This window comes from Anopheles merus, chromosome 3R (genome assembly GCF_017562075.2).
Source record: "Anopheles merus strain MAF chromosome 3R, AmerM5.1, whole genome shotgun sequence".
Lineage (NCBI taxonomy): Eukaryota > Metazoa > Arthropoda > Insecta > Diptera > Culicidae > Anopheles > Anopheles merus.
Window position 1 is genome coordinate 41,104,543 of NC_054084.1, and position 14,058 is coordinate 41,118,600.

The following is a 14,058-nucleotide window of genomic DNA, read 5'->3' on the forward strand; positions in this document are numbered from 1 at the left end:
TCACTTGCACCCGGAATGCCCTCCGTCCATCATACGAAGATGATGAGTCGTGCGACTTTTAAAAATGCTCCGCACACGATGTACAGGGAAGAACAAACCGCAAAACTCGTTTGCACGTCACTGTGCACTGCACATTCGTCTGAGGAAAGTGAACGTAAGCGCCTTCTTGGCCGGTTGGTAAGCGTGTGTGCAGAAAACGAGAACGAAAAGAGCGGACGCAAAAAGGAGAAAAAGGAAAAATTACTGTGTTAGTAGTGCGCTGACCGTACTCGGCTTATGTAATTCTCGATCGAGCGCGATGATCGATGGATGTGATCTAGTGGCACCAGCAGCAGCAGACCTCCTGCACGACCAGCTGACCAGCACCATACTGTACGGACGAGTTGAACAAACGGCGCTGCAAAACAGTGAACATCGGCTGTTACCCATTGTACAGTGTGTTACGGAGGCGTTGGCCACTCGTGGAAAATTTCCTACAGCGTGGTGCGTCTTCCTTCGGGTGGGGAAAACTAAGCGCGAGAGTGAGTGTTACCGTCAGCTTTATAGTAAGCTGTGAGAGTGAGTGGTGATAAGCGCCATTGAGCGCGGGTAGCGCGTGAGTGGATCGTTGTTTTGATCGCGCGAACTGATGCGGATCGGGGCTTGGGTATGGATGGGTGATTTTTCGCCAACATGCGATCGAAAGTTAGCCCTTGCAGGTAGGCAACCGCACTGACGGGGTCCCAAGTCGGTGCGTTGGGGCGCTGAAATGTTTCAAACAAACAAACACAGCGATGAAACATTTCATTCAAACGAGTTTCTATTGGTTGTTGAATTTTGAACTGGCTGTTACGGGGTTCATTTATGATTTTACTAAAAAAGGAGAGACTTTGTTCAACTTGTCGCAAGATAATTAGTATCATTCTGATTGCAAGTAATTCTATGAGCTCTTTTCCATATTGGACAACTTTCTTGTGCTAAAATGGAACAGAACAAGTCGTTAAATCATTTCTTACGATCCTCTGTCTCTACCTTCCATGGTAAGCAACTCCATTTGTCGGCAAACAACTAAGTCAGTCATTCGCACACTCATCCACACCGCTGCAAATTGCTCATTCTGCAGCCATCTCGCTACCGCCACAATCTGTCACCGACCACACGCCAGCTACCTGGCGGATCGGTGCGCGTGTGTTGCAATAAATTAATTTGCTTTCGTTTAATGTGACTGTTATTATACATAATGCCTTTTGCCCATTGCCGACCGACCTGGCGACCGAGTTATGATTAACGATTCCCTCCCCACGTTCCCGGGGAGATCAACCCGGGTCAACTTGGGTGAAGATTGCATCGTGCACTTGGGGCCAACCAGATCAGCAAAATCCACACACCAACACACATGTATTTGCTGCCAAACCGCATCGTTTTTCGTATTGTGCCACCGAGACCTTCAGCTACCAAATGAAGGCACACAGGGGCAGGTTCGGCATATGCTCACCAAACGTACGGCCGGTGCAGGACCGTGTCGCTAGGTCCAATGCAGAACATTTCCAACGAAATCAATCTCAGTAATTACGCGTTTGCCAACATGAACGTACATAATTCCGCATCGAGTCGTATGCGGGATGGATGCAAGGTGCGAGAGGTGCGCGTGTAGTATAAACTAATGTTTTCTGTGCGTTCGGTTGCGATGGGAGCCCTGATGCTTGATTTAAGCGACGGATGAAGTTTATTTGAAATGTTAATTAGCGGCCCAGCAAGCGTAGGCATGCGGAGAGGAAACGATTGCGCTACCACTAGTTTGTTGTCGTTTGCGGTGTGGATGGTGTCATTAAGTGCGTTTGCGTTGATTTACTTTAAACCGGTTTCTGGCAAAGCCATCATTATGGAGGATACGGAATATTTTAACATAAAATGTAGAGTATATTTTATAATGCTACCAAAATGTTCTGCATGGTAATAGTGTAGTTTAATATTCAAGAACAAATAGGACTGAAAGTATAATAAATTACTTCTGAAGCACGCAGGATGGTGACCTTTGGTCTTTGACTTCTTAACATAAATTGATTCGAGCACAATCTTCAATGATTTACCAAAACGGCGTGCTGGTTAATTGAAGCTTTGTTTATTAACACATTTCCCCCGTGTGCGAATGCATCATCCATCATTGGCAGCGTTGGCGCATTGAACGATCACACTTTGTACCTTATCTCATTCGGGTCGATGCCATCTTTTCTTGCGCTCCAAGTCCTGCATCTCTGTGGAAAGCACAATGCACAATCATACCGTACACTAGCTTGCAAATTCCACCACCATCCTGCCAATCGGCAATCGCCCCTCTCGGAGTGGAACGCGCGCGCGCGCGCCCCAATATGCTCCAGCGTGAACGCGTGAAGCCTCCTCAATCAAGCCGATAATTGGTTTGATCTTTCAGATCAGCACTTTGAGCACTTTTTATATAACTTGCATTTTTATCGCCACCGGTGATTCGCACTTGCAACTTGCGTTCGCACCGCCAAGAGGGTATTAAATAATGCAAAAGAAACACAAATTGCCGGCCACAAAGGTAAAGGGAACAGGTGAACGGGAGATTGATTAAAAGCAAAGCATTTTTTGTGTGTTTGTTTGTTTCGTTCTACGTGTTCCTTTGGAGATGACTTCATTGTGCAGCTGTCGGCGGTATGTGCATATAAAAGTAATTGCTCAGTATGCATTTATCACCGCAGGAATGTTTTGTCAAAATAAAAATCTGCATAATTCCTTTACGATGATACAATACGACAACATACTCCGCGGCGACAACCTTTGCGTTGCTGGAGCGATTATTTACAGTCCTTTTCCCACGAGTTGCGCAATGAGTACGGCCAGCTGATCCAGATTTAAACCACATACGCACCGATCGCTTACTGCTTCCTGGACTGGACTAATTTACATTGTCAAGACACTACCACTACTACTACGCACACAAGACAGACTTGTGTAATCGCAGCGAGGAGAACATTTAAACAAAAAAGCACGTAAAAAAAACAAAAACACACACCCGACCGCACTGTTCAGTCACAACGGCTTTATCCTGCTCCTGTGCTTTGGAGTCAGTTTGCACCCTCTGCTAGTGCCAGCGGGTGCTCTCACCGTCTGCAAAGTCGAGCCCCGAAACAAGGAAGCAAGTAGTACAGCGGTACTCGTTAGCTAAATGTGCTTCTTTCGTCCCGTCCCGGACAGCGGTTCATTTTCAAATGCTTTCAGCTTAGGAAAATTAACGAGCACCCGACTATGAAATAAATGGGTCCACGAGCATTTCGCACAACGGACCCGGGGTGCCCGGTCGGTGAAACATAATCATGCAATCTGTACTGTCTGCGTACTGCCCAGCAAACGGTGCCATTTTGCAAGCAAACGAAATTAAACGTGTTCTGTTGGATATTAGATAATTCCGCGCGTGTGTGTCTTCTGGACTACCAACAGACAGAAGGGAAGGGTATTTGCGCACTCCAGTATATCCTCCTTTGTAGGATTAAGCATACAGGTAAGTGTAAAAATGTCGATTTACGTCGGCATTGCATTGACGGGTATTTCTGTCGTTTTTTTGTGCGAGCTTACTCTCACTCTTCTCCAACTGTATTCAAATCAGGTTGACTGCCCATCCCACCCTCTTTAAGGCTGTGTGGGATGGTTGGTGGCGGGCAGGGCGCCACGGGTACGTGATGTGAATTGCATCGATCCCTGGTAGAATTTATGTAACCGCCGGTCGATGAAAACGGGGCAGTGTCCGGCGTGCAGAAGCCGCGCTCGGGACCATGGTCGACCTAATAACGGGTTCGTGTGCTGATAGCTCGCGCAAGTCTTCTGTTTCGTTACTGCGCCGGGGGTTTTGTTACTGTGCTCAACGTTGACGTTTTAAGAGTGACTGACTAGTTTGGGATCGGGAACTCACTGCACTGCTCTGTAGCCTACTTCCATTGGTTGTATGATTGTTCCCAATCGGTCAGGCTAAATATTGGTCAGCTAAGCTGAGTTCGATAAACTAACGATTTGTAAATGGGTTGATGGACGGGAATTGGTTGATCGGTTTTGCTTGATTGGCAGATTGAAACCGGCTAATCATTCACCTTTTCACACCACAAAGAAAACTGGTTAAACTATGACAATCACTTGTTTGTGGTTGTTTGGTGTTAAATTTCGTGTTCGAACAACTCTTATTCTTTTTTTTCTACGAGGAATTTTATAAAAGCCAAAATAATGAAAGGTAATTTTTTTTAATAAAATTTGGGTTCGTTCCACCCAAAACTAATTCCTCGCTAATTATCAAACGACGGACACACGTTCAGAGACTGCTTTTCGATTAGAGTTTTTGTCCCAAAATTCCTTCATTGGTCTTTTTTACTACATTTCTAAACTCAAATGGCAATATTGAACTACAAATTATCAACGACAGCAAACGCGACACGTCACACATGCCATAACGCATTCCGCCTTATTGCTTATGACAAGCAGAGGAAACAAAGACGCCAGGGCAGCAAAAACGACCTATAAATATATCTAATCAGCAATCAGTGCCACCTGATTCCGATCATCCCAGCCAAGACCTGAACCAGTTTGCAAATGTGGGTAAAATTATTACTACTTCGGTCTGCAATCAAGTTGATTATTCGTCGGCACCTACCATTGACAGCATGTGCCCAGCGGGCATTGGAAACGAGCTGGCTAATAATCGGTGACTAATAAAGCAATCTAAACATGGTGCAGAAACTCCCAGCAGCAGCAGCAGTAGTAGGAAGCATCAATCTGCGAAAAGCCAGCGTTCAAATCGGAACGGAACGCTATCTTTTGAAGTCTTTTTGTTTTAGTCGCTAGGGCGCCGCCGAGCTACGCAACAACGCACTAATTTCGATTTTCGTTGACAACAGCGAGATTAATTAAGACGTTAGCGTGTGGCAAATTGCGTTGCATAGAAATGAGAAACATTTTTTTTCACTTTGTTTAATTTCAAGGTCAACGTTGTGTATGGTTACGTTTTGGTAAATGAGCGTGATCGTAAAATCGATCATTGTGATGTAACGCAACACATCCAGCCAGACGCCGTATGAAAATAAGCTGCACTGCGAAAAGAAACTGAAAAGAAAAGGGAAAGGTGCTTTTCGGCGGTTTCCGTCTCTCTTCAAGGCCACTTTCGCACTCGAGCCAAAACAAAAAAAGGGGGGGACTAGACTCTACCACCGGCTCGCCGGTTACGATTCCGGTACGCATGGGTCAAAGTCAAAACTAGTTGCTTATGGCCAAGTACCACTCCGTCCGTCCAGTGTGCGATCATAAACGCGGAAGGTCACGGCACGTAATGCGGGGAAGAAAATTGTGTGACCGAACGCCGAACGTAACGAAGCCATGCTGGCTGCATAAAAATGGTACCTAAATGGAGCTAATTTCCCTTCGTCGTTAAATTGGTTCCGTTTTCACAACCGGCGACCGTTTGCTGGTCGGAAGCAGCGGAAGATTACTGTTTGGCCTTCGCCAATTATACCATAGGGTGTACAATTTTTCTCAGCCGGACCTTACCGAAGAGCTGGTTACCCCTTTCGCGGGGGGAGTGTATTACAGCATCCTTCCATTTGACGTGGCGTTGGCATGGCGCCCCGGCTAAACGAGACGACAGGATGTGCGACCTTGACCAAGGCAAATGCATATTGACTTCGCGATCGCAATCGCAGCACCCACCTACTCGACACGAACCAGCTAAGTGGTATCGAGCTGAGGCATAACAAAGCATCCATACCCGACCCTAGATGCCCTAGATATGTTATAATTGATCGCAATGCGGATCCGTACTGGTGGTGGCGGTAGCAATTAAAACAGGATTCTCGGTCGCTCGTTCGAGTTGGCAGTAGAATGCAGTGGACGGTGTAGTGCACTGGCGTTGCGCTGGTTCTTAGATGAGTATATGGCATGCAAGGTCCTCCTCCCAGAGCTGTACGATGCGACGGCGAGGTCGGTCGTGAGCAACGTAACCATCAAGCCTCACGTTGCTCTCAGACCCGGATAGATGAAAGTAAAAGTTGACCAGCTCTAACGTTTTTCCTGGTCAATGTTGTTTGCTCGCGTGTTGGGTTGTTTTGTCTCTTTTTTTCTTGCACTTGTGTAACAGGACCCTGCGGGTGGGCGGGCGGGCGTGCTAGATGGGATTGCCGTGGGTGGGTACTGGTATCGGACATTAATATTAATGAGACACAATAAAAACAATGGCGACCGGCTTAACGATCGGTCAGATCGAGCGGTGCTGGGTTTCGATTCATGCTACAAGTGCGAAACGTCTAACATGCGACTGCTTATGAAACATTGTCGCTGGGCGAAGATGTATGAGTAGATTAGTGCCCAACGTAGCGGATGTCATGCTGAGTGAGTTTTATGGTGTTACATTATTTTAAAATACGCTTGATCTTAAGAATGCAGAGCAAAATAAATTAATTAAAAATATTCTGGTCATTCGGACATGTTCACTCAGAAGTTTTGATGGCATCGTTGGCAATTAACATTCTTACACAAACATTGGGAGGCTTTAAGTATATTCTGTAGAGCTAAATGATAGGAAATAATTATACGGTTTATTTTGTTTCAATGCTTCATAAGCATGCAATCATGTCTCTAAATAGTTTTAATTCAAAACAATATATGATACATATATAAGGTACTTTCCAAGCAGAAACAAAATAATTTGCAACATCTCAAGCTCGTGATAAATGTGCCTTATATTAGAGGTCTTAATAAAAATTAAAAATTATAACCGCGCTGCTACACGTGGTGAAATATACAGCGAAGTGAACTATTTGACAGGTGAAATATCTGTCAGATAACGCATCACAGCAACCAGCTGATGTGCAATGTAAACCAATAACGTGTACAAAATCGCAACTTAATCCATGAAATAACTTCAATGTTAAGTAATTAGTCAATTTTTAGTCAACAATTAATCATTATCTGTATATAATCTGTATATTTTACCTCGTGTAGCCACGCGGTAACACTATAAAAAAAATTAGCATTTATTAACAATCATTATAATAATTGTTAGATTATCAAAGTGATCAATGATCGAAGTAAACCTTGATTTATAAATGGTCTATAGTAAAATATTATTCCATTACTATCGTTCATCGAGCATTGTTGCATTTCCCTAAACTCTCTCTGAATAGTAATAAAACCAGGGACTATATGCTTTCAATTAAAACTATTTGAAAGTTTTTGTAATATTACAAAGTTTTAGTAAATTTTATAAATTATCTGTTTATAAGTTTATAAAGCCAATCTGTTTACAAAAGAGAATGAAATAATTATTTAATAAAAATTAAACTGTGCCAGTTTCATTCGTCAATTTCATGTAATAACGATAAATGTGGAAACCGCTTGCAGAAAATACAACGTAATTGATAAACGTTCAATCAAGCAAAACGATGAGCTCCATTTTGCTATAAATAATACCCACAATTTTGATGCTGCCAAAGATCATTTCCTTATCGCTCCTTTGTTTGAGATCAACGACGTCTGGTTCTCTCTTTCTCTTTCTATCTCTCCATTTCTATCCGCGTTACCTATCTTTCGCCTCATTGACACGTAAAGCGATCAAACATTTTACATTATGCTGCGGCGTGCCAGCCCAGCACAACAACAACAACAAAAACCCTCACCGGCACCCAATAAATGATTATGCCATGCAATTTACGATTGAGAAACCGGCTCATTTCGCTTGGCTCGGCATCCAAACAACAATGAAATGGCTAACTCCGTTGGGAACTCTGCCGCACGCGGGTACGGAGAGCCGGAAAAATCGAAACCGAAATAAAACCATACACCCATTCCTTCTCCCCCCTTTTGTCATACATCGTGTAGTACAGCCGAAAACTATCACTTGACCTTTGTCGGCATTTTGCACCGGCTCTATACATTAACGCCCGATCTCGCGAAGATCGAGCGACGCCAACCCCTCATTACCGCATCGCACGTGGCACCCATCATCATCTTCACCACCATGCGGTCTCTTCTTTCTCCCCGTAGCGCACCTTCCACGCTGGCATACTGTTACGAATTGGTGGGATCTTTTTTCTTTCCTCTCTTGTTTCACCTTTGCAAACAGAAACAGATGTGTTCGATCGGTAAGAGCAGCAAATACAAAAAGAAACAAACCCGATTCCACCTTGTTCGTGCGGTCTGAAAAGTCTTACGATCGAAACGCATGCCATTCGTGCGGCATCTTCACGCGTTCTGCTACAGCATCGTGCGCATGGGAAAAACGATGCGCTCGCCGTTCTGATGAGCGTAAGGTACACATTCCATGGTGGTGAATTGTTTCAGTTGAAACCAACGCTGCGAATGGTGGGCAGACGTAAATTTCCAGCCTGGATGTGCTGGTTGTTATGCATGTGTGCAAGCTGCACAATTGGTGTTATGCAAGATACGCGAGTTGGTGCGACGAGGAACGAGGTGGAGAAACAACGACCGCCACACAAACACAGACATTGGTGGCTCAGTTGCTAAGTTTTAAGAACACAAGCCATTACCTGTCAGGGCGAGGGAGACTGCAACCCCGCATCAAGCGACAAACCTTCCCGTTTGCCACCGAAAATGGAGAAGACGCTTATAACGAATGTCTCGGACGAGCCCATATTTTCAGCGTTTTTTTTCCCATCAGTACTGTCCGTTCCAACTACAACAACAACAGCGATTCTATGGAGATAGGATGATTTACGAAGTTTTACGACCGCTTAACCTGTCACACCGAGCCCTTGAGTGGTCAGCTTGGAGCCATCGTTGTGTCCATCTCGGTGCGGTTACCCGGTCGGTGTGTGGTGGCGCAGGGAACCTCCTTGAACTGTGTGAGCGGAAAACTATTCAAACGAAAATGTGTTGTGTGTGTTTGACCTAGAACAGAAAAGCAGAAGAATCCGGAAGGCATTAAGAATGAGAATTTGCTTGGTTTTTGTACAACAATCTTTGTTTCGTTTATTTTTCGTCTTATTTACAATAAAATATAATAAAAAAAGTACATCGTGCCCCGCTGTCAGCCTTGATCAAATGCACGCCTATGACACTCTTTTGGTGCGATGGATGCATTGGGAGCATTTCACTGGCCGTGCTGGTCGTTTACAGGATCGCAATGTGTTTCTCTTCTTCTAAAAAAATCATGTTTTTTGGCTATTTTTTCGCAAAAATGTCAAAAAAGCTTTGTTGTTGAGTGTTGTGGCTCCCCTGTTCGCTCCCCCGTTGGGAGTGAAAATAAAGCGATCCAAAACTACACTAATTTTGGTTCCAATCGTTCGTTTCTGTACAGCAGCACCTTTCTCGCACAAAGTTTGGTGGGAAACGAGCGAGCAAAGGTGTGCATTTGGGCAAGGCTGACGTTTGTTGGGCCATTTTGTTACGGTGTGCGCATAGGGTACCTATGATTCCGTCCAGCGCGGAAAGAAGGAACGAAGTAGAAACAAAAAATCATAAGGGCAGTGCATGTACATTATCACATCGGTGCACAACTGTCGATCCCAATCGATTGAATGTGTTTTTTTGTGTGTATGTGTTTGTGAGAAAGTGTCTCTTCTCTTCTGAGTATGACGATTGAGGTTATTCGATTGGATAGCAAAAGGAGAGATAGAGTGTTTGTGTGAGTGTGATGGTGATCGATGATGATAATAGCTATTTAAGAACGAAACATCTCCCGAAATTCGGAGTGACCCCGAGAGTATTGGGAAGGTGCTCCATAACGTCTGTGACGGGTGCGTCGTGTTTCTAGAAACGTGCAGGGTTCCCCGTACCCGAGGATCCACCAGATGTATGTTACAGAAGATCTACCAACATCTACTTTCCACACCCTCTCTTAATGGTGGTAGCTGTAGTCCTGTCCGTAGCCGCTGAAGCTGGTGTAGCTCACGTCATGGTGATGATGGTGGTGCGGCTCATGCAGATGCTCCAGATGGTGATGGTGATGGTCGTGGTGTACCGGGACTGGGACAGCGACTGGTACCTTTACCGGCACTGGGACGGGCTTCTCCACCGGGATGTGCTTCTCAACCGTGACGGGGTATGGGCGATCGATCGGAACCTTCACTGGGACCGGGACGGGCTTCTCGACCGTGTACGGAATGTGCTTCTCGACGTAGTACGGCTTTGGGACGGGCACCTTAACCGGGTACGGGACGGGCTTCTCCACCGGCACGGGGTAGGGACGATCGACCGGGACCTTCACCTCATACGGGACTGGCTTCTCGACGGTGTACGGGACGGGTTTCTCCACCTCAACGGGGTAGGGAGCTGGCACATGGACGGGATAGGGACGGTCGACCGGGACCTTCACCGGATACGGAACCTTCTTCTCGACGGTGTACGGCACTGGGACGGGCACTTCCACCTTCACTGGCACTGGCACGTGCTTGGTAACTTCGTACGGCTGCGGGACTGGCACCTTCACTGGGTACGGGACGTGCTTGGTCACTTCGTAGGGCTGGGGCACGAACACTTTGACGGGGTAGGGACGATCGACCGGAACATGGACCGGGTAGGGCACCTTCTTCTCAACCGGGTAGGGCTGCGGCACATGAACGGGCACCTTAACGTACTCCTTCACGTGAACTGGAACGTGTTTGACTACTTCGTAGGGCTGCGGTACCGGGACCTTCACTGGGTAGGGGACATGCTTCTCCACGGTGTACGGGACGTGCTTCTCAACCGTGTACGGTACCGGGACACCCTTCACCAGCGTTACCGTTTTGGTGACATCCGTGTGGCCACCGAGATACACGCCGTGTCCGTAGTGATGATCGTGTGCCTCATGGTACGCACCGCCAAGATGGCCACCACCGATGTAGCCTACGTCCAGCCCGTTAATACCGTAGCCATAGCCGAGGCTCAGCAGGCCCCGTTTGTCGAGCTTCTTCTCGAGCGGGACGGCGGCCTTACTATCGGCTGCGGACTTCTTCTGCTCTGATTCGGCATTTGCCGAAACCAACAAAAGCGCCGACAGACAGATCTGTTTAGGACGAGAAGGAAAGGGATTGTTATCACAAAACCAACATTTTTTTCAATAAGTTTAAAAGAATTGGACAAAATGTTGCGAAAATCCCACAAAAAGGTTGAAGCAATCAACGATAAATTAACAATTCGCTTTCGAAAGAGTTTAAAAAGAAACTACAAATACGTTAAAGTTGGAGTCTAAGCCTAAACGCTTCTTAATTTCACATGGTAATTGTTAAACCTTTGTTAAGACCAAATTTAGAAGAACTTGTTCCACAAAAACTAAGCGTTTTTTCGTATTCCAGTTCACCTCAACAAAGCTTGAAAATTTTACGTTTTTTTTTTCTTCTTTTCACTACAATAAACTGATTAGTTTAACAAGAACTTTGCACTTCAAGAACATCCATACCACCCCGAGAAACCCTCACAACCCTCCAACGACACTTGGTTCACCGTTGCTGTACTCACAAAAAACTTCATTGCGACTCAACGACGAACTGGTTAGCGAAACCACGATGCGCAACTGTGCGGTTCCAGACACTGAACTGGATGCTGATTTGTGCTAAGTCGCCGCTTTTATACTACTTAAAACGACGAAATTCACTTTCATCCGATTCTGTGTTTGTGCGCACCCCCCGCCATTGTGGTGCGCGTGTCCCCCGCCAAATTGAAACCGAAAGCGCCCGCTTGTGGCCGGGGCGCGTTCGGCCACCACGAGCTGAAATCGAAACCACTCACTCGCGGTGCGTGAATGCGGTCCGCGAGTGCCCCATTCATATTCCCCGGACGTCGGTAGGCTTGGGGTAGGTCGAACCCGCCAAAACCATGTAGACGGTGAGCGACTGGCGGCAAACGTGAGCTACACGAATGAACCCGCACTGAGTAGACGGTTGAGCTACCTGACAGGCAGTCGCTCTGGATCGGTCGAAAATGAGTGCTCAAGATCCCCACACACGCACGCTCTTGATTATGGTGGTAGCGATGACGTTCCGAAGGGAGATGGAAAACGTGACCCGGTTCCTTTCGCGAGCTAACCCCACCCGATTTCCGCCCAGGTGTGACATTGTCTGGTTCCGGAGACCGCTAGCAGTAGTAGGGAACTGGACTATCTTTGCTCTAATGACTTAATTCTTTACATTCTAGGCGTTTCTTGAGCACCAGTTCCCGGAAATGGCCAATGCAAGCTTTGTCTACTTTTCCACTCCCCGATCAACTTTTCCACGCTGTTTTGTTGTTGCACACTCATCTCCCAGCCGCGCAGTTTTTGGGGGGCGATTGTTGCTGTTTTGCATGAGAGCAAACCTTGAACCAATAGAGCACACAATAGTGCGAAACACATTCTGCCTGCCGGCGCAACGTTGACTTAGTTAATTGGGCGCCGTTGTGTGCGGAACTGGTCCTGAAAGGGTCTCGATCGCTCGCTTTTCGTGTGGGATCAAGCCACGAGTGTTGCAAGTGCGGGGTTTTTGTTACTTCATTACCGTCTTGTGAGGAAGTTCATTTCCGCACAAAAGGTTGCACAAATTCGGTTTTGTTTGCGCGAGTGAGCAAGGGTCTGTGTTTCCGATCATGTTTCTGGCGAGTGATCATGATTATGATTGTGTTTCGATGTGTCAGATTCCATATTTCAAGCAAAAGCAATGAATTAATCGCGTAGCAGGCGTAATACTCGGTAGTGATACACTGGTAGGGACCGGCCAAAAATCAACATAAGGTAATTGTCTGCTTGTCAAGCAATTTGTATCAACTGTACATCGCGAAGGATGTTTCCGGCTGACATGCAATTAGTTGCGTTGACAGATGACACTTGGTGATGGTGCATATTTTTCGGAAGGTCTTGTCCTCCGCCACGATGTACGTAAATGAGCCAGCAAGAATTCTATAGCATAGTTTACCTATTTGTGCAGATTGTGTTTTACTCCAAATTGGTCTGGCCTTAGCAAGGAGTTGAAAGCATTTAAATCTCATCAGTGTCAGTGTCAACTGTGGTTGGAGAAACTCGAAAAAGAGGCTTCAAACTAGTGTTCAGAAGATGAAAAAAAAAAACAATAGATCATCGTGCCAGTTACAATGACAATTTCTGAGTGCTAATAAATTTCAGATACATTTCCCCCGCTCTTGCCTCTGGATCGCTGGATCTTGCTGTTAAATCAACATTCAATAAGCTTTTGGTAAATTTTTTTTATTCTCTGCTGATCTTATTTTCCCATCCAACCAGCACTGATCTTACAAGGTCATCGCTAAGCTAAACTATGCCCTTGCTGTCATCTCGCGCATGCTCCGGTGCATCAAAACGGCGTGACAAACAATCTTAGGCCCACCCGGCCCCAAAATCGCTGTCTGAACCCACGCTTGCATGACAGGCGTGAAAATGGTTCACCCACTGCCCAGCATAAATCAAGCATCGTGCCCGGAGATGGTCGGCCCGAAGTCCAATTTCTCAGCCTTGAACCGGCTTTGATCGACTGACGGCAGCGGGAGGCGCTCGTGACAATGTGATGCACCTCATCCGAGCACTCGAGCGCACATAATTAGCTCAAGATTAAGAGCACGATTGCGATATGATTTGATGATGGAGGCTCCACATTTGCCCCTCCCCCTCCGTGTACCGTGCATCATAATCTGAAACTGCCCCCCCCCCCCCCCCCAATGACCATTCATAAATTAATTAACCACGTGCCGCCAGCGAGTGAATTGTTCCGAGCGATCACGCAATTCCGCATCAAAGCGGTCGCTGGTGGCCGTGCGCAATGGCAATATTTGCGTTGTTTGTTTACGCTGAACAAATCGCGTATGGGGTGGGAGGACATCGTATGGCATGATTTCTGTGCAACATAACGACGAGATCTATGCTCTGAGAAGTCGGTCACCGTGCATGGTAAAGCGACCTTTGCCGGCGAATTGAAATACGGTATCGAAAAATCATGCGGGTCGGTACGGGTCAGGTTTTTGAATTTTTTGGCTGCAAAAACTCAGAACGCCCTACCGATCGTTACTCAACCATCGAACGATCGTGCACCCGTTTGTGTTTTCCAGGCAAAAGGTTCTCGTGCGTTTCCATACTGCCTTACTGCTGATAATCATAGGGTATGA

At 46.3% G+C, this 14,058-nt stretch overlaps 2 protein-coding genes across 7 annotated transcripts in view; one reads left to right on the forward strand and one right to left on the reverse strand.

The window, feature by feature from the left end:
* LOC121597596 (angiotensin-converting enzyme) overlaps positions 1-14,058 on the forward strand; it is a 76,776-nt gene that overhangs the window by 47,125 nt on the left and 15,593 nt on the right. The gene's annotated exons all lie outside the window — the stretch shown is intronic.
* On the reverse strand, positions 8,941-11,541 carry LOC121597601 (MAGE-like protein 2). The gene is made up of 2 exons (XM_041923476.1): positions 11,434-11,541; positions 8,941-10,981 (listed from the first exon to the last, which is right to left on the reverse strand). The coding sequence occupies exons 1-2, from the start codon at positions 11,443-11,445 to the stop codon at positions 9,833-9,835; spliced, it is 1,161 nt and encodes a 386-aa protein (XP_041779410.1). The 5' UTR covers positions 11,446-11,541; the 3' UTR covers positions 8,941-9,832.